This window comes from Hipposideros armiger, unplaced genomic scaffold (assembly GCF_001890085.2).
Source record: "Hipposideros armiger isolate ML-2016 unplaced genomic scaffold, ASM189008v1 scaffold_338, whole genome shotgun sequence".
Taxonomy (NCBI): Eukaryota; Metazoa; Chordata; class Mammalia; order Chiroptera; family Hipposideridae; genus Hipposideros; species Hipposideros armiger.
The window spans coordinates 159,506-179,281 of NW_017731688.1; the positions used below are offsets into that span (position 1 = coordinate 159,506).

At 41.4% G+C, this 19,776-nt stretch overlaps 1 protein-coding gene and 1 long non-coding RNA gene across 5 annotated transcripts in view; one reads left to right on the plus strand and one right to left on the minus strand.

The window, feature by feature from the left end:
* CERKL (CERK like autophagy regulator) overlaps positions 1-9,312 on the minus strand; it is a 113,637-nt gene extending 104,325 nt beyond the window's left edge. For both annotated transcript variants that reach the window (XM_019661185.1, XM_019661184.1), the window contains exon 1: positions 8,933-9,312. In XM_019661185.1, coding sequence (XP_019516730.1) covers positions 8,933-9,170 — 238 coding nt within the window. In that variant the 5' untranslated portion in view covers positions 9,171-9,312. The remainder of the gene's footprint in view (positions 1-8,932) is intronic.
* Positions 1-19,776, plus strand: part of LOC109392603 (uncharacterized) — a 139,372-nt gene that overhangs the window by 4,451 nt on the left and 115,145 nt on the right. The gene's annotated exons all lie outside the window — the stretch shown is intronic.

Below are 19,776 nucleotides of genomic sequence, written 5' to 3' on the forward strand. Positions count from 1 at the left end.
TTTTTTTTTTTTTTTTGGTTTGGACCATGATGCTACACTAGCACTAACTCAGACTTCAGACAGACTCCCAAAGGCATTAGGGGGGATTCTTTCTTGCTGGAGGAAGCAGCAAAACTTAATGGGTACAGTGTGGGCTCTGGGGTCAGACTGCTTGGCTTTGAATCCCAGCAACTCCATTATAAGCATGACCTTGAGCAAGTTATTTAACATCTCTGAGCCCTAGGGATAAAAATTCTATCTAGACCACATAGTCTTGTTGGGAGGATTAAACAAGATAAGATACTTAGCACAGGACCTGGCAGAGTAAACATCAATATATGTTCACTATTTTCAGTCAAACACGGCACTGTTGTGTAGCAGCTGAGGAAGTTTCTAGAACACTTTCTGATGAAAATCTTGGAATCTATATAGGAATTCCCTGATGCCAGCTGGTACATTATTTTAGGTTTATCTTTGGGCTTACCATAAGTCCATAGCATTATGCTGGGGTGTTTTGTTTTGTTGTTTTGTTGTATGCATGCCTGCTTGCCTACTAGCCTGCCTCCCTGCCTCTGGATTCAGTCGTCCCTTACCCTCAGGGTCCTCAATTTCTGGTTTGCATACCAAAAGTGAGCTTAAGATTTAATTTCCTTCAAACTCCATTTCCCTCCCTCCTTTCCCTTTTACCTCCCTTCATCATATACTGATTTTGGAAAATACCAAGGGAATATCAAGAGCCACGGCTACTAAGTTCCTTCCCCTTTGCGTGTGCACACACATGACCAAAACTTACTCAGCATATACTATCCCCGTCTTTGGCACAGTACTTCTAATCTTGGGCAGGAATACAGTCATATAGAAGAATTTAAAGAGACTTGTGCGGAGGAGTTTATGATGTTTGTAGATTCGTCACTGTTTGAAATGTAATCTATTAACCTAGTCAAGTAAAAGGCTAGGCAGGATAAGCAATAAGGTTCAGAATGAGTATTCCAGTACTGAGACCACAACGAATTATATCTACTACATCTCTGGCCCTTTAAACAAGGGTGGTCCATTTTCCCCGAATTGCAGAGGACAGAAAAAAACACCGTCTAGCAATAGCATCCTCCTGCATACCCATCACATCCGCTGATCCTTACATTTACTGCCCTGGNCCATATTGAATGAATAATGTTTAAAGCTATTTTCAGAAAACTTTTCTTTTTAAGTGGCCTCAATCTATTAAGAAACAGGACACAGAAGGGGAGAGCCTGAGGCTCATGGAAAACACAGATCTTAAACTTGATAAGGTTCAATTTACAATCCTTCAGGAGCCATTTCTCCAGCTTATGCATTTTTCAAGTTCTCAATGTCCCTTCTGTTTGGACATTTTGCTAGTCACTGGCATACCTGATACTTGGTCGAATTCATTTCAAGTAAGATGCTTCTCATTTTGCTAATCTGAGGATTCACTGTAGCAGTGTCCACCATCCATTCCATTGACCAAGCTAAAGATCTCAGCACCGCCATTGTTTCTTCCCTTTCCCTCAAGCCCCACATCCTCTAAATTCTACCTCTGACACTATTCCTTCATCGAGCCTCACCTCTCCATTCTCCCTGCCACATACACGCTGCCTCCTGGACCTTCTGATATACTGGCCACTGAAATGGGCTCCTCAAAGTGGAGCGCATTTATAATCCATCTTGCCTCCATGCTTGCCTTTCAAAAATCCAAACTCATTTACTTTAGAAAACAAAAACGTGATATCCTCTGACACTCAGCCTTTGCCACCCCTTACTCAACCCTCAGGTTAAGACACCAACTGCCTAGTGTGATACTCAAGGCCTCTTTACAAACTATGTATTAACTTATCACAAAGCACTATCATCTCCCCCCATTAATGTACACTCTCTCCACAGACACGGTCTTATTTTCCAAATAGATCCAAATAGATCAAAGCACTTTCTCCTGAGTTGTCCTATAATATTATTTTCCTAGAATGGTTTCCTTACTCCTTTGTGTTACCAACTCCTAATCATGCTTCAAGGTCCACATTCAAGTTTACCCTTACGCCCCTCTGTAGCTTTCCTTGACCATGCGCTCTGGGTACCCTAACAAAATGATTTTCTCCTTTAGCTACATATCCATGGTCATTTATAATGCTCTGTAAGTAATAACTCAGCTGCACATAAAATAGATNTGGTCGTCACCACTGAGGTCACCCTAATTTTCTGCAGTGGACCAGTATCTGGCTCCTCCCTTTGCATCAGGGATTTCCAGTCAGGACCAAACACAGGGACCCTCACCCTATTCGGGATCCACTTTACCTTCCCTAATATTCAACAGAGAGTGGTGACATTAGAGTGACTGCATTTTTCATTCTGAAGGACTATTCTTAAAGCTAGCATTTTCTCCTATTAATAGTATGCTGAAGATTACTTGGAGATCACACTGCTTTATAAATTGTAGAGGCATGTGTCTTTCATCAATAATCTATAATATTTCATTTTAAAATTGGAGTGCCTACTATAGGCTAGGTGTTTTCTGACCTAAATATTGAGGATTGCAGGATGATTAGTTATGGTTCTTTCTCTGTAGCAGTTAGCATATAGGGGAGCGGAAGCACATTTGGGTAGCTAACCATGATGTTGAACGTCACCATATTCTTATTTCCAAATTACTGCTTTACAAAGGACACTGGGACCCATTGGGGATTTTCAGCAACAATCATCCAATCTGTCTCTCTATTCCTCATACTTGTCTTCTGCCCTGGGTACCTTTACAACATAGACTCAGATTCATTCATGTACTAAAGGCCTCTTTTTATTTTTATTTATTTATTTATGTGTTTTTATTTATTTATTAGTTTCAGGTATACGAAACAATACTTAGAGATTTACACCCCTCACAAACTGCTCCCTCCCTCCTAATAAAGGCTGCTTTTTAAAAATGGTCCTGCATTAAAAGGTCAAATTAGAACTAAACTTCCCCCTGATAAATGGGCTTTTATTTATATTTCCTTTTACCTATTCCTCTGTATTAGCTGACTTTCTACACTGCGTACAATGTACATATGTAATCAGAAAACCCGTAGTTTTTACATTACCTGAAATTAGTTCTCTATTTCAACTGTTTGCTTCCTTCATTAGTTTCCATTAAGCAGGTAAGAATGACTGACTAGAGAGTAAAAATTATATTCAGAAGCTCAGCTATTTCCCAAGTACTCAGTAGGAACAAAATTAATACTAAGAAATAAAACTCTTTACATATTTTCCAAATTACCTCATNTGAGCTCTAAAATTGTCATAGGGAATACAAGACCAGGTGTTATTTTTAAGAAGCAAGAAAAGTTGCTTGTCTTGTAGTTGTATTAAATTTGTGGGACTCCCACGTTCATGTATACAGGAAGTATTTGAGGTCAGGACTAAAGATAGAGATTAAATATTAAGCCTGAGGGTGAATGAGAACAGCAGTGGATGATATGACCCAGAGATCATATGGCGAGTGACAATAGCCCAGACCAGACTCCTTGGGAACATGAATACTAGACAGGCAAACAGACAGAAGTCCCCATGGGAGGCTGATCAAGTAGGTAAAGGTGTTATCACAGAAACCAAGGGAACAAAGTCAAATGAGTAATCCAAAAATGGTGAAGGCTGAAATTTGTCCATTTGCTCGGGCAACTAGAAGGTGACTGCTAACCTTTGCCCAAGCAGTTTTAGCAGAGAAAAGAACAAAGCCAGGTCTCCAATGGTTGAGAAGTAATTACTAATCAAGTAGTAAACTAATAGAGGCAGTGAGAGTAAACTAATTTTTCTAGGAGCATATCCAAGAAAGTGAGAAAAGAGGCAGGATAGCAGCTAGAAAGGGAAGTTTACAGGAGCAAGGCAGGGGGCGGTTAAGGTAAGAGTCCTGAACATATCACTGTGCTTCAGTGAAAGAGCTGGCAGACCAAGGACAGAAAACCTAAGAAAGAGGTTATAAAAGATGAGACATTTTTAGATAAGGCTAAAGAAATGGGATGGGTTGTTTATGAAAAGAGGGATGACAAACATCTATGCCATGACCCTGGATGGGGGCAAGTGACGTGGCATGAAGGTGACAGTCACTAAAATGGAAAAGGTCTAAAATGGAAGCTTCAATAGAGATTGTGATGTGACTACTGCCAAAGGCAGTACTTGGGATAAAGAAACACACTGTGAGTTAGATGACATAGCTTCAAAAAAATATAAGAAAAAAGCTGGGGCTGGAGGGGGGCAGAGGATCTTAATACGTTCTACTAACTAAAACCCAAATTCTTTGTCTTCAGGCCTCGCCCCATTCTGGCCTCTGCTTTCCTGTTAAATAGTCTCCTCCTCCCACATTTTGACAGATTACCAGTCACTATTTCCAGAAAATGGCCTTCCATTTTCAGCCTTCACTGAATTCCCTCAACCTAGATTTTTTCTCCCACTTTGATCACACCTGGTTGGAGAGTGCCCCCCAAAATTCAGGTCCACCTGGAACTACAGAATATAACCTTATCTGTAAAATGTAAGCTGTAATGAAGTTAAGGGTCTCAAGATAAGATCTTCCTGGATTTGGGGTGGATCTTAAACATAATGACTTTTTCCTTATATAAGGAGAGGATACACAGAAGGGCAGGCCATGTCAAGAGGCAGATTGCAGATCAGCTACCACAAGTCAAGGAACAGTAGGTGCCAGCAGAAGCTAAAAGGGGCAAGAAGGATTCTCTCCGAGAGCCTTCAGAGGAACATGGCCCGACTGACACCTTGATTTCTGAATTCTGGTCTTCAAAACTATAAGAGAATCCATTTCTGTTGTTTTAACTTGACAAAATTGTGGTGATTTATTAGCACAGCCCTAGAAAACTAATACAACACCTTAACCCCTCATGAAATATTTACTCTTTACTATTAAACTCAAGTTCTTTTGGGAGGTAAAGACTTAAAGAAGAAGACTGATTTTCCATAAAGAAACTCCTGTCAAGAATAGACGTCTCCCTCCTCTGAACACACAGAAATCCTTAAAGGCAGGGCTCACATCTTACTGATGTCTGCACAAATCACATAGTAGTTGCTTCATGTTTGATAAATGACTGTTTGGTGACATACAGGTCTTATATTAGAGTTTAGGGTCATATGTCTTTCCGAAAAGGTAAAATCTCCTTGAAGGCAAAGATCAGGTCATCATTTTGTACTTTCGTAGCACCTAGCAAAGTGTTTCAGCACTAAGTTTGCACCAAAATGTTTAATTTGTTAAGGGAATAATGGCTAATCAAATTAATATTTTGATTGACTAGATCTAATATACTAAGCTGAAAACATTTATCCTGTTAAAAAAAAAAAAAAGTGCTGGTGCTTTTGTGCCTCCCATCAACTTTGAGGCTGTCCTTAACAACAGCCCTCACTTCTATGGGGAAGAAGAACACAGCCATTACTCCAGGTCACCAAAGAGAATAATGATCACTATGGTCAAACTCATTTGCCCTGGCAACAAGACCATCAGTCACTATTTTGGCAGTGATAGCCGTCATAAAATACATTAGTGTCTTGGCTCATTACTCAAGATGGAAAATTAGGGAAAGATCACGATATTTTATTTTGTTAGTGAGACCAATAAAGGCTAGGAGAAAAGATGTGCAAACGATGCATCTGATAAAAGATTGTTATCCAAAATATACAAAGAACTCTTAAAACTCAACATTAAGAAAATGAACAACCTGATTAAAAATGGGCCAAAGATCTCAACAGACTCCTCACAAATTACAGAGGGCAAATAAGCATAAGAAAAGATGCTCCACACCATATGCCATCAGGGGAATGCAAATTGACATGACACACCACTAGAATGTGGAACAACAGGAACTCATCTGTTGCTGGTGGGAATGCAAAATGGTACAACCACTTCGGAAGACAGTTTGGCCAAGCTTAACAAAACTAAACATACCCTAATATTCCTTGGTATTTACCCAAAGGAACTGAAAATGTATGTCCACACAGAAATCTGCACATGGATGTTTATAGCAGCATCATTCATAACTACCAAGAGTTGAAAGCAAACAAGATGTCCTTCAGTAGGTGAATGGATCAGTAAACCGTGGTCCATCCAGACAATAGTATATTATTTACGCTAAAAATAAATGAGCTACCAAGCCATGCAAAGACATGGAAGAACCTTAAATACATATTACTAAGTAAAACAAGCTAATCTGAAAAGGCTACATGTTGTATGATTCCAACGATATGATATTCTAGAAAAGACGAAACTGTAGAGACAGTGAAAAGATCAGTGGTTGCCAGGGTTTGGGGGGAGGGAGGAATGAATAGGCAGAGCTCAGAGGCTTTTTAGTAGCAATGAAACTACTCTGATACCAGAATAGTGGATACACATTATGATGTTTAATTTTGTGTCTACTTGACTGGGCTAGGGGATGCCTGGACAACTGGTAAAATATTATTTCTGAGTGTGTTCGCATTTAAACCAGTAGAATGAGTAAAGATCTGCCCTCAACAATGTGGACAAATATCACCCAATCTGTTGAGGGCTCAAACAGAACAAAAAGGCGGAGGAAGGGCAAATACTCGCTCTCTTTTGAGCTGGGCCATCCACCTTCTGCCCTCAGACATCAGAGCTCCTGGTTTTCAAGCTGGGCCTTATTTCAGCATCTCCAACCCCATCTCTCACCACAGTTCTCAGGCCTTCAGATAATCTAAATTATACCACCAGCTTTCCTGGTTCTCCAGGTTGCAGATGGCATACAGAAGCATATTTCAGCCTTCATAATTCCATAGTAAGTCTCAATTCCCATAATAAATCTATCTATCTATGTTCTATCAGTTCTGTTTCTCTGGAGAACCCCAATACACATGCCATTATAAATTTGCCAAAATCCACAGAATATACAACACCAGGAGTGAACTGTAATGTAAACTATAGACTTTAGGTGATAATGATGTGTCAGTGTAAATTCATCAATTGTAACAAATACACCACTCTGGTGGGGAATGTTGATAATGGAGGCTGTGCATGTGTGAAGACAGATATACAGGATATCTGTACCTTCTGCTCCATTTTGCTGTGAACCTAAAACTGCTTTAAAAAATAAAGTCTATTAAAAAAAAAAACTACCACTACTAAGGCACTGTGAGGTTTAAAAACGGAGTGATCTTACAAACTTCTCATATGCATGATCTAATAACGCCCAGTGACCCCACCCTCAGCCTTTCCTGGAACAGCCCGTTACTGGCCAGCTTGCAGTGGACATGGTCTCCATCATTATCGTCCTCCCACGCCACGTCCTGCCAAGTACAGTAAACCTGATGGAGTTTTTCCTCCGTTTTCTGGACCAATTTTGTTTTCCACCACTCACCGCTAAATTAATTCCACATCAGGCAATTTTTCACATTTAAATATCTCATCTCTTAATACTCCTTTTCTTTTCCCACTCTTATTACTTGGCTAAGTAAAGCATCTCTTGGCTTCTTCTAGAAATAGAAGTATTTACTAAGGTCCTAGGCTCCTGTACCTTCAAATGTAGAGGCCCAAGGTGGTTTGCACACTAGTTACAAACTAAAAAATGATACACCTACATGCAGGAAAAGAAAACCAAAGGATTTGGGGGGCGGGGTGAATTAAACAGAGTCAATATTTGCAAACTTTATAGCTGTAACTGTCAAGGTGCATTTTTAAATGCTACCGATAGTAATGTTAATTAAGCCTACTTTTCCTTAATCATCACTCAGGATAAAAAAAAGCATTTATTCTTTTACATCATTCTTTTTGTATACGAGCATTGCAGCATTAATTTGTATGACTTCTCATTGCACAATGTTTCATTTTAATTCTATCCTATTTCAGCTTCACTGTAGGTTAAATCGGTTCTTGTAGGTTAACCTAAACTCTAATTGAAAATCTATAACCCCAAAAATTCAAGCTGACTTAAAAACTAAACACAATCACTCTCTGTCCATATCCCTAGCTTTTAATTCAAAGGTTTAAGAAAATATTCCACCTTGGTTTTCAAAACACATGAAAACATTTCAATTAAGGTCAAAGGTAGTTTCAGTGACGTGAGTGAGCACAGCAGACACAGAAGTGGAGTTCACACTCATAACCAGTGCTGGGTTTCATTTTGTTAGACTTTTGTACAAGAAACTTTAAGACACTGTCGTTTTTCTATTCTGTAGAAATAGTGTCTTGTTTTCCAACTAGGAGAGGACATTTTTTTTTAATTCCATAGGTTTGTGTTTAGCTAGAAGAGACTGTACCACATCCCAAGATTTTTTCCCTAAGCTATCTAGACTGACTTGAAATATTTCTTTTGGAAAGTACACCATTACAACACGTTCTAAAACACTAAAGTTTTAAGTTAATTAAAGTTAAATTACAAGTAAACGGCATGCTGATGATTCTAAAGTCAACATTAAAAATCAAAAGTTGCTAGGCTGAGCCTGGAGAAGGCTTGATTCTAGACTATGGCAAGAGGTACGTGAAGGGTGGAAAAGTCCAGAGAGAGATCCCAACGCTTTGCGGGTCAACTTTCAGAAGTCACCAACATGCGAGTTGGATTCAGAACCCACGCGGAGGTAAATTCTGCAAGCGTTTATCGTTTCGGCCTATCGCCAGAAGTTGATAGAACTTCATCGAGTTGGAGGGGAGTGGTTGGTAACCTTCCTGCTTTTAGAAGCCGCCACCCCTGCGGGAATCAATTCCCGGCTCCGCGGCGCAGAGCCAGAGCTGAGTGGAGCTGGCCCAGGGAACGCGCCCGCAGGCGGCAGGTAGAGGGAGTCCCCTGGGGACGGCTCGGGTTCTCCCCAGCTGGGAAGGAGGAGGCAGCGGCTACCGCACCAGGTAGCCGGCGGGGCGGAGGAGGAGCTTAGCGAGGAGGAGAGGCAGCGCCGGGGTGGAGAGCGCGGGGCGGAGGGGGGAGGAAGCAGGGGGGGGCGAAGGCGCGGGCCCCGGGGCACTCACCCGCGGGGCGCTCGGGCTGGATGGGCCGCCACATCAGGGTCCGCTCGCGCAGCACCACATCGCAGCTGTTCCTCCCGATTTCGAAGATGCCCCGGAGCAGAACCTGCTCCGCCGCCGCCTCGGGCTGCTGCGGGGACGCCCAGAGCGCGGAGGGCACCGCGGCCGCCGCCCCGGGCGCCGCCTCCTCCCCGCCGCCCTCCAGGGCGCTCACGCGGCCGCCCCGCTTGCCCCGAGGCATGGCGGAGCCACAGGCTGGGCCGAACTCAGGGGCCTGGGGAAGGAGGACTTTGGACGAGGAGGAACTGGGGGAAGCGGAGGCAGCGGCAGCCTCGGCTCTAGTCGGCGTCCGGCGCTGCCACAGCAACCGCGCGCACAGACCCGGGAGGGAGGCGGAGCGGGCGGGCGGGGCCGCGGGGACCTGGCCCAGCACCCTAGCCTGCCAGCCTCTCGCCTCTGCTACTGAAGGCAAAAGATCCCGGTGCAAGGAGAGGAATAAGTTGCTCCCTCCGCTCAGTCTCTAGGGTTAAATGGAATTGAGCGCATTGCATTACTCGCAGTTGAACAAACTTTGACTGCATACTCACCCACCTGGGCATCTTGTGAAAAAGAGAATCTTCTTGAATAGTCCCAAGTACTGTCCTAAGAAGGTCCCAGGCGGTGATGCCGCCGCCGTAGGTCCGCGGAACACACTTTGATTGCAAGGCTATAAGCCTTCGTTCTCCAACTTTCTTTGCCGTGGGCTCTCCTGAAGAGCAGAGGTCACGCTTTATAACCACGTTTCCATGCGCTCAATAATTAGCTGATCTTTANTGATGTATTATAGAACTGTACACCTGAAATCTATGTAACTTTACTAGCAATTGTCACCCTAATAAACTTTAATTTTTTAAAAAAATGTAAAAATAACCCATATTTCTAAACAATTTTAACATCCTTTAGCTTACTTGACTCTAACAATTCTTATTTCTCAATGTTACATATAATTGGAAAGTAAATAGCTATGTATTAACCATTATATTAAAAATCACACAGAATCAAACAACAAACAAAAAAACCCTCACCTCACCATTAACAGAAATCTGGAAGAGGAGGTAAAACCCACTTTCAGGCCTGGAAAAGATTTAGCCCAAAGAGTATTATAGTAAATCCACCTGTTATGGATTGAATTGTGCCTCCCCAAAATTCTTATGCTGAAACCCTAACCTCCAATGTGACTATAGTTGGAGATAGGGCTCTTAAAGAATAATTAAGGTTAAGTGAGGTCATAAGGGTGGTTCCCTAATGCAATTGGACTGGTGTTCTACTAAAAGTAAGAAACACCAGGGATGTCTCTCTCTCCATATGTGCACAGAACAGAGGAAAGGCCATGTGAGGGCACACGGAGAAATGGGCTCTGCGAGGTGACGAAGAGTGACCTCCCCAGAATCTAACTCTGACAGCGCCTTGATCTTGGGCTTCGAGGTGCCAGAACCGTGGGACAATAAATATATTTCTATATTTATTGGTGGCTTGCGGTATTTTGTCATGGCAGCCCCAGCAGACTCCTACACCCTCCTTTCTTAATTTGTCTTAAGTTCTAATTTCTTCTTTAGAATATGTTCTACACTGGGTCCTTTTAGGGCCGGCTGAGTGGCTCAGTTGGTTGGTACACTGGGTCCTTTTGTCTTATCACCACATCAAGCAAAACATGGCAAACAGAGAAACTGAACTTTTTTTTTTCACTCCTATGTTCCAAATGTGAACACTGCAGAATATTTAGCATGAAAAGGAGAAAAATAATTAAATAATTGCTTAGTTTATTATTAATTAGAATAGCTAGAGTTATATTGGGAGGACATAATTATTTCAGGTGGGAATTAATCAAGATAGGAAGGGATGCAATCAGGCCCAGGGAGAACAGATGTAGGTAACTGAGAAACTTGTGTACGATTTGCNCGTTCTCCAACTTTCTTTGCCGTGGGCTCTCCTGAAGAGCAGAGGTCACGCTTTATAACCACGTTTCCATGCGCTCAATAATTAGCTGATCTTTATGCAGCTGGTAAATTGAATGTGGGCGAGCTCACTTCCCAAAAGCCCTGAGTGGAAGTCAAAGATAAGTCCCTGGTTTGCATAGACAAATTCTCACCAGACACATTTAATATCAAAGGAAGGTGCCTCCTTGCCCCCAAGGTATCGCCTCTGCAGTCTTGTCTTTGCCTGGACCCCACACTCCTTGGAGAGAGATTATAAACAAGCAGCAGGGCTTGTTCTCTTGAAGGCTGCTGCTGCAATGTAGTGTCACCTGGAAATGGAGAGCGCCCTGGGGGTTCATCCTTCAGTTTCTCCTGACAGCTGAGATTCATGAAATTAGCTGATTGGTTTTTGCTTTTCTTTTTTTATTAGTTTCAGGTGTACAAAGCAATGTACTAGTTCAACCTCTATACCCCTCACAAAGTGATAACCCCCCCAATCTATTGTACTACTCCTCTGACATCATATATAGCTGTAACTATACCATTGACTATATTCCCTATGCATTAAAATTGTAATATATACTGATAACGAAAGATGAATGCAAGTCACATTTGACTTCTACAATTACAAGAGGCACTCAAAGTGGTTACCATCAGCGTCCAGACACTTCTGACTACAGCGAACTACTGCTTGAGCAACGTTGACCAAAGTGTCCACTTGCATATATTTTTTGGCACCTCCAGTATATATTTAATTATTGTTGACATTCGCTATTATTGAACTTCAGCTTCAGGTGTATAGCTCAGTGGTCAGGCATCTACACCATCCATAAAATTAACTGATGGTTCATTTGGAAAGCAGAGTCTGGAGGCCCGTGGTTCTCAATCATGGCTGCACATTAGAGTTACCTGGGGAGATGTTTAAAACCCAGCTGCCCAGGCTACCCTCAAGACAATGAAATTAGAATCTCTGGCAATGGAACCTAGGCTTCAGGATTTTTAAAAGCTCCTGGAGTGATTCCAGTGATCAGCCAAGGCTGGGAAAAGCTGCTGTAAGCAGTGTAATAACGGAGAGTTGACAACTTGTGGTAGTCAAACAGCGAGAAAGTGAATTCTCAGGAAGAGGAGCTGAGTGGCGAGCATAATGTCGGAATAATTGTATTCAGAAAAAGTTAGGAGTGATGGAGCTAAAGAGGAAATCAAATTAATGGAATTCTGGATCGAGTTCCAGTGTGCTGGTGCCTAACCAATGACATCAGAGAGTCAGCCACTTATTCTGTCCTCCTCCCTGGTCACACCACAAAGTAAGACAGAGGAGCTAGTGGTGGCAGAAGTGTCTCAAGGTTCTCTGCTCAGACTTAGATTTCAAACAACCAGAGAGGAAGATGATCAGCCTAGCCAAGTCATAAAGCACCTGTGTGTTAGTTAAGCTGGGGCTCTTACTGTTTAATGTCTGAAAACAAATACCCAAGCTCCCAGGCAAAGCAGGAAAGAGCCTCAATCTGATCTGATTGCAGCGGCCTGTGTCTTGGAGCAGACGTGCAAGCTGCTGCTAAACCCCATGCAGGCTTCAGGTGGCTCAACTCATCAGTCATTCGTGGGAAAGGCTGGTGCCCTCCACAGAATGAGTTGCAATTCTGGAGTCAGCATCTTGTGTTCACAGCTGTCAGGCAATCAACACAATTAGGACTCACTGGCATTTTAAAAGTTCATGGAGAGCCCAAGCCAACAGGCCAAGGCAGTGGCTGTTTCTTAGGACATTGGCAAGGAACAAGTTGCCATTTTTGAAGCTTCAATCCAGCCAGACAGTCAAAAACACTAGCTTTGCATTTCTTGAGAATGAAAGTAATGGCTGTGTCCATTCTTTTCCTTTGATAAGCAGTCTTCTTCCAGGGCCCTAAAGATTTTAGTGTTTTGGGGACTCTGTTCTCGGGGTCTATCTACCCAGGCAACTGTGCCATGGCTTTGCACACCAACCAGGGCTCTTCAAATGATGCCACCAGCCCCAGCCACTCCCCTGAACTTCAGACACTGTGTCCGGCTGCCTAACTGATGTCTCAACTTGGCTGTCCAATAGCCATCAAAATGCAACATATCTAAAGCCAACCTCACGATTTTCCATCTTAAACCTAATCCTCTCAGAATATTCCAAATCTCGGAAATAATGTTGTCAGAATCCTTGCTATCATCCTGGTCTCCTCTCTTTGTCTCATACCTCATGTCCAAATTCTGCCAACTCTATCTGCAAAATAGACTCCTTTCAAACTGCTCTCATCTTAGTCTGCTCCCCCACACCTCTCACCTGGTCAGCGTCTTTAACCTCCCAACCCACCTTTTTGCTTCCCCCTTCCCCTGCACAGCCTCCTTTAGCTCAGAGTCTATTTTCCACTTAGCAGGCATAGCGTTCCTTTTAAAAATAACAAGATCATATCATTCCCTGCTCACAACCTTCCTTTGACCTCCCATCACTCTTGGAATAAAATCAAAATGCTTAGCAAGATGGCAAAGCCCTACATAACCTGGCCCGTGGCTACATTGCTTACTCACACAAGCCTTCTTACTAGTCCTCAAACACAGTGAGACTAGTCCTTCCTCAGAGCACTTGTCTTAATGTTCCCTCTGGCTGGAATGCTTTTCCAGTCAGCCAACCAGATGGCTTCCTCTTTCTCTTTATTCACTTTTCAGATGAAAGGCCACCTCCTCTAAGAAGCCATTACCGAGAATCATCCATCATTCACCAGCCTGTAATCCTGTGTGTTAGTTTCCTATTGCTGCTGTAACCAATTATGATAAACTCAGTGACTTAAAACAACACAAATGTATTATGTTATACTCCTGGAGTCAGAAGTCTAAACTCATTTTCACTCTACTAGATGTGTGAACAGGCCTGCATTCCATCTGGAGGCTCCAGGGGAGAATTCATGCCCTTGCCTTTTCCAGCTCCTGGAGGTTGCCTGCATTCCTTGGCTCAGAGCTCCTTCTCCCATCTTCAAAGCCAGCAGCATAGCATCTTCTCTCTATGCTTCCGGTCTCACATTTCTGCCCCTGACAGTCTTTTCTCCCTCTTATAGGGGCTCTGGGATTACATTGGGCCTTCCTGGATAATCCTTAACTACATCAGAAGTTCCCTTTTGCTGTGTAAGGTTCTGGGGATTAGGACATAGACATCTTCAGGCCACCATTAATCGCTCTACCATAGCCTGCTTTATTTGTCTTTGTATCCCTTATTATTACCTCTTATTACTTATTTACTTATTTGTTTATTGTCTAGGTTCCCATTGAATGAGTTCACGCACTGAGTGGCAGTGTTGGAATATAAGACACACTCAATAAATGTTAAGTGTTATTATTGCTGTTGAAATAAATCTCCTTGGTCGCAGGGAATTTATCTTGTTCTCCACTAAATCTCAGTATGCAGCACAGTACATAGTAAGTAAGCTCAAAAAAATATCTGAAAAATGAATGTACTCCTTGAACAGTTTTCTGTGACAATGATGCTAGGCCAGCTCAATAGCTGTGTGCCCCCTGCTTTCTGAGGATCAGTTAGTTGTCCCATGAGTGATTCACACACACACACACACACACACACACACACACACACACACACACACATTACAACACTGCATAAAAATTGCACTCCAAAAATTTTCAGGAAGCTTTTTGAACATCGCTTTCCCTGCTTTGACTGAAGCTTGAGCACTTGTTTTCAGAGGATTAAAGAGTACCTGTCCTTGCTTAACTTAAGAAACTGTGTAACTTAAGAAAGTTACACAGTTGCTTTCTATTTGGAAAGCATTTGACTAGGTCTAGAAACCCAGTCTCCATCACTGGTTTTTTTAGAAATTTACATCTGAGCAGAAGACATTGGAAAACTGCCTGCTACAGTTACCATTGTTTTCAGAACATTCAGTATCTGGGCAAGGCCCAGGGATGTAGGTCGAATGGTACAGCATCCTGAATTTGGGGCCTCCTTCTCAGTACCACAGATGGAGGCTGGGGAAATCACAATCAACAGATACAGTCAGACCTACTGCACCGAGGGCAGGGACAAGGAAGTGTAATGCCTGAGCTTTGGCCAGTGGATAATCCTATGTCGCTCCCTTTGATCTCCCAAAGGCTCTGCTGACTTTAAAGTTAGGAGTTTTTTATGAAAATTATTGAGTGCCTATGTTATCAAGTTACAATCAACATAGCTCTTTTTCAAAATCCAGTTTACTTTACAGATTATTTTTATAAAGGACTGCCCAATAAAGTAGGATCTCTCCAAACTCCTACCATAACCTAGGAGACCCCACGTGATCCAACTCCTGCCACCTGCTCGAACCCCATCTCCTATCATTTTTCTTCCATTCTTACTATACTTATGTTCAACCACACTAGCTTTCTTTTCATTCCTCAAATAAACCAAGTTCATTTGTCGTGCAGGGCCTCTGCTGCTGTTGTTTCTTCTGCCTGCGACAATTTTCACCATGGCATGACTGTGCATGGTGCCCAGATCAACTTCCTGTCCCTTTCCCAGAGGTCTTTCCTGGCCAGTCAATCAAAAATTGGCCCCTATTCAATGTTATTGTCTTCATTACACTTCCCACTATCTAAAAGCCTGTAGTTGATTTATTTGTTTATTTATTCCTTGTCTGTCTCCCTTCTCCTATCAGATGGGTACCATGACAAAGCAGTGACCCACTCTGCTTATTTATGGGTCTATTGTGCCTAAAACAGTGCTTTTAGCAAAATAGATGCTCAATAAATTTATTTGCTGAATGCATGAATAAATTAATCATCTTTAATTGAGTTTCTGTATTAATTTCTGATATTATTCAACATGTATGTCATGGGTGAGAAAAAAATTTATGACATTTAATTTCTTCATGTCAGCATATATTTTGGATGATGTGAGCTTTGTTTGCATCCATCTCTGTCATTTCTGATGCTAAATGGGCACATTGTCAGTGTATCAAAGGGACTACTTGCTCTCATGCAGAGTGAAGACTTTATCAACATGTTCCTGCTACTCCAGTTCCTGCTGCCTAAAAAGTAGAAAGCTATATGTCCCTACAAGAATTATGGAAAAAATAGAAAAAGATTCTAAAGCCCACCAAGTCAGAATATCACATTATCTTGATGTGCCAGTTTTCCCCCCTCAGATTTAAGCTCTGTTTAAAACTGTAGAAACTCTGTGTTGTAGGACATATCTCACCTGACTATGTGATGATGATGACCACATGATCTCTACCTCCTCAATAAACAATAACAATAAATAACACAGGAAAGAAGAATAGGCCCTTTGTCTCTTTGCTTCAAGTTAAAACCCCTTTTAAGTTGGTAGTGATACTTATAAACTTGGAGCAAACTATTCAAAATGTACTTCCACCAAATAGCTGGAAACTGTCCTAGTACCTGCTAGCAATGCCATAGCATAAAATCTTAAATTAGGTAGAATCTGACACACCAAGAGACAATTTAAATCAGAAATATATCCTCATTTTCTATGGTTCACATTATTATGGCTGTGAACAAAGGCATTATACAGAGGAAGTAAGGTCCCTTGTCACTATTGAAAGTGTCTCACTACCCATAGGCCTCAGAGTTTGGTACTGGGTTCACTGTCTTTGACTTATACATCATTTCCTGTCACCATTTTGGTGTCCTATACAATACCCTAGTCTCAAATTTCCATGATAGCCTCATCCCAACAGCCTATGTTGCCCCCCATTGCAGGCTTCCATTCTCCAACATCCTCTGGACCTTATAAACTTCTTTAAAGCTTCTATTAAAAAAGCACTCTCTCAGGGCCAGGTGGTGCAGTTGGTTAAGAGAAAGAGCTCTGAACAACAGGGTCGCCGGTTTGATTCCCACATGGGCCAGTGAGCTGCGCCCAAGCTAAGCTGCCACTGAGCTGCCAACAGCCGGCCAGATGACTCAGCTGGTAATAGCACATGCTCTTAACAACAAGGTTGCCTGTTCAACCCCGCATGGGATGGAGGGCTATGACCCCCCCCCATTGAAAGTGGCGACTGAAATTGGAGCTGAGCTTGCACCCTCCACAACTCAGATTGAAGGATAACAACTTGACTTGGAGCTGATGGGTCCTGGAAAAACACAATGTTCCCCTTCCCCAATTCCCCAACACTGTTCTCTTCCCCATTCCCCAATAAAATCTTTAAAAAAAAAAAAGCACTCTCTCCAAACACAAATTACTGCTCTTATCAAACTTGGATGTATTTAGGAACGTTCAGTTTGTTTTCACATAAAAGAACTTAATAAGAATAAACAGCCACCACCCTCTTACCCCTACTTCTAAAATTCTCTTGCTACCCTGACTCGTGTCTCTGAAGCATCCTTCCTGCCCAAAGGAATTCTTTGGTGTTGCTCTGGATCTTCTACCCTCCACTCTGCCCAACACTTTCCTCCATCAAACATGCCCACACCTTTCTCAATTTCATTTTCATTATATTCATGGTTTTCTCTATCTCAATGTATAAAAATGACTAAGCAACAACAAAATCACAGTCTCTCTTGTGTGAATCAGGCAATCGTTGTGTGGCAGAAAACCTCACTGAAATTAAGCACAAAAGTAATAAAACCCAATTGAAGAGGTAGGGATAGCTTATGGAGAGAATTGACGCAGGGGCTCAAATAATATAATACAAGAACCAGTTCCTCTCCTTTTCACCCTGTCCTCTGTAGTGTAATCATCATCCTCAGCTCACATGTGCAGATCCCTTCACCTCATCTCCCTCTCTGGCTGCCACAACCCAGACTTCTAACCCACATACAACATTTGTCAGACAAGGAGCGCATGTTTCTCATTGATATTTCCCGTGTAAGCAAGGAAAGTTTCCCTTTTCCAGAAGTCACAGTAAACTCTCTTGCTTATCATCTCATCTCAATGAATTACCACCTTTAATCAATCAGCACAGGCCGTTATGATGTGGTTTAAAAAAAAAACTCAATGGCTTAAAATAATAAAGGTTTATTTATTTTTTTTCTTACTCATGTCCACATGAGTTAAGTGTGGGTAGGAACCCAAAAAGATAGCATAAGAGACAAAAGTACCAGCTGTCTAAAAACAAAAAAGAAAAGGATTAAAAACAAGATAGTGCCCAGATCTACATAAACTAAAACTTCTGATTAATTGAATACCTTCAGAAAAAATAATCACTAACTGGTATTTTGAGTAACCAAAACAGTCAAGTAATCAGATGTACAGCCTTATGTAACTAAGGTTAGAGTCTTAGCCCCTGGGTTTTAAGCTCACAAAGGAAAATACCAGCTCAAGACCCTACATAACCTGAAATATATAGAGCTTTTAAAGTTCATGGCACCTAAATTCATTTGGACCACAATCATATAAATAAGTAAGTAAATAAATAAATAAATAAATAAATGATTTTACATGTTATAAAATTATGTGTTAAATTAGTGTTTGTGAAACCAAGGAAAATCTTGGTTTTTTCCCCAGAGGTCTATTTATTAATACGTATGCTGCCCTACAAATAGAATAAAAATGGCATTTTTTATTCTATTCTAAATAAATAATAGTTTATATATTATGCCCTTGATAAATTCTAGGATAAGGCTTTTAAACAGAATAACTCTTGGTTTATAGAGTGGACCTACTCACACATCACTAAATTTAGATGTCAGTTTAAGTTAATTTACATAAATAAAAACCAATGATACTTTTACATAATTCAGATGATTATTAAATAGCTATTATTTGTAAGCTTGTTGAAACACCACTCTTGACACTAACTAAAATATGCTGGTAGTTATATATTATGTCACTGAAACTTCATGGTAATATTTTCAAAATAATTTAAATGAACTCTGCTATATTTATGTATATTAACAAATCAATTAATTATAGACTTTGGTATATGTATTAGTGTCTTATGACTGCCATAACAAATTACCACAAACTGGTGACTTAAAATAACAAATGGATTTTCACAGTCCTGGAGACCAGAAGTCCAAAACCAAGGTTTCTATAGAGTTAGTTCCTTCCTGTGGACTGAAGGAAAATCTGTTCCATGTCTTTTTTCTCGTTTCTGGTGGTTGCTGGCAATTCTTGCAGTCTCTTGGCATATAGACATGTCAGTCCAATCTCTGTCTACATCTTCATTCTTCCTGTGTGCTGTGTGCTGTGTGTCGGTGTGTATGTCTTATCTTCTCCTTATAAGAACATCAGTCTTCTTCTTATAAGGACTGTTTTAATCCAGTATTTCCTCCTCTTAATTTACGTCTTACATCTGACCTGGCAAAGGAAATAAACATACAAGCTCAGAAAGAACAGAGAGCCCCAAACAAGATGAACCCAAAGAGGCCCACACCAGGACACATCATAATTAAAATGCCAAAGATGTTAAATATAAAGAGAGAATCTTAAAAGCAGTGAGAAAAAAGCAGTTAGTTAACTACAAGGGAGTTCCCATAAGATTGTCAATTGATTTCTCAACAGAAACTTTGCAGGCCAGAAGAGATTGGCATGAAATATTCAAAGTGATGAAAGGCAAGGACCTACAACCAAGATTACCCTACCCAGCAGAGCTCCCATTATGAATCAAAGAACAGATAAAGGTCTTCCCAGACAAAAAAAAGCTAAAGGAATTCTTCAACAGGAAAGCAGTATTAAAAGAAATGTTAAAGAATATTCTTTAAGAAGAAAAAAAATCAAAAATATGAATAATAAAATGGCAATAACTATATATCTATCAATAATTACTTTAAATGTAAATGGGTTAAATGCTCCCATCAAAAGACAGGGTGGCTGAATGGATAAGAAAACAAGACCCTGCGGGCCGGCTGAGTGGCTCAGTTGGTTAAGAGCTCGCTCAAGAGTTTGAGCTCTGAGCAACAGCGGTTCGAGTCAGCCCGAGCTGAGCAGCCGTG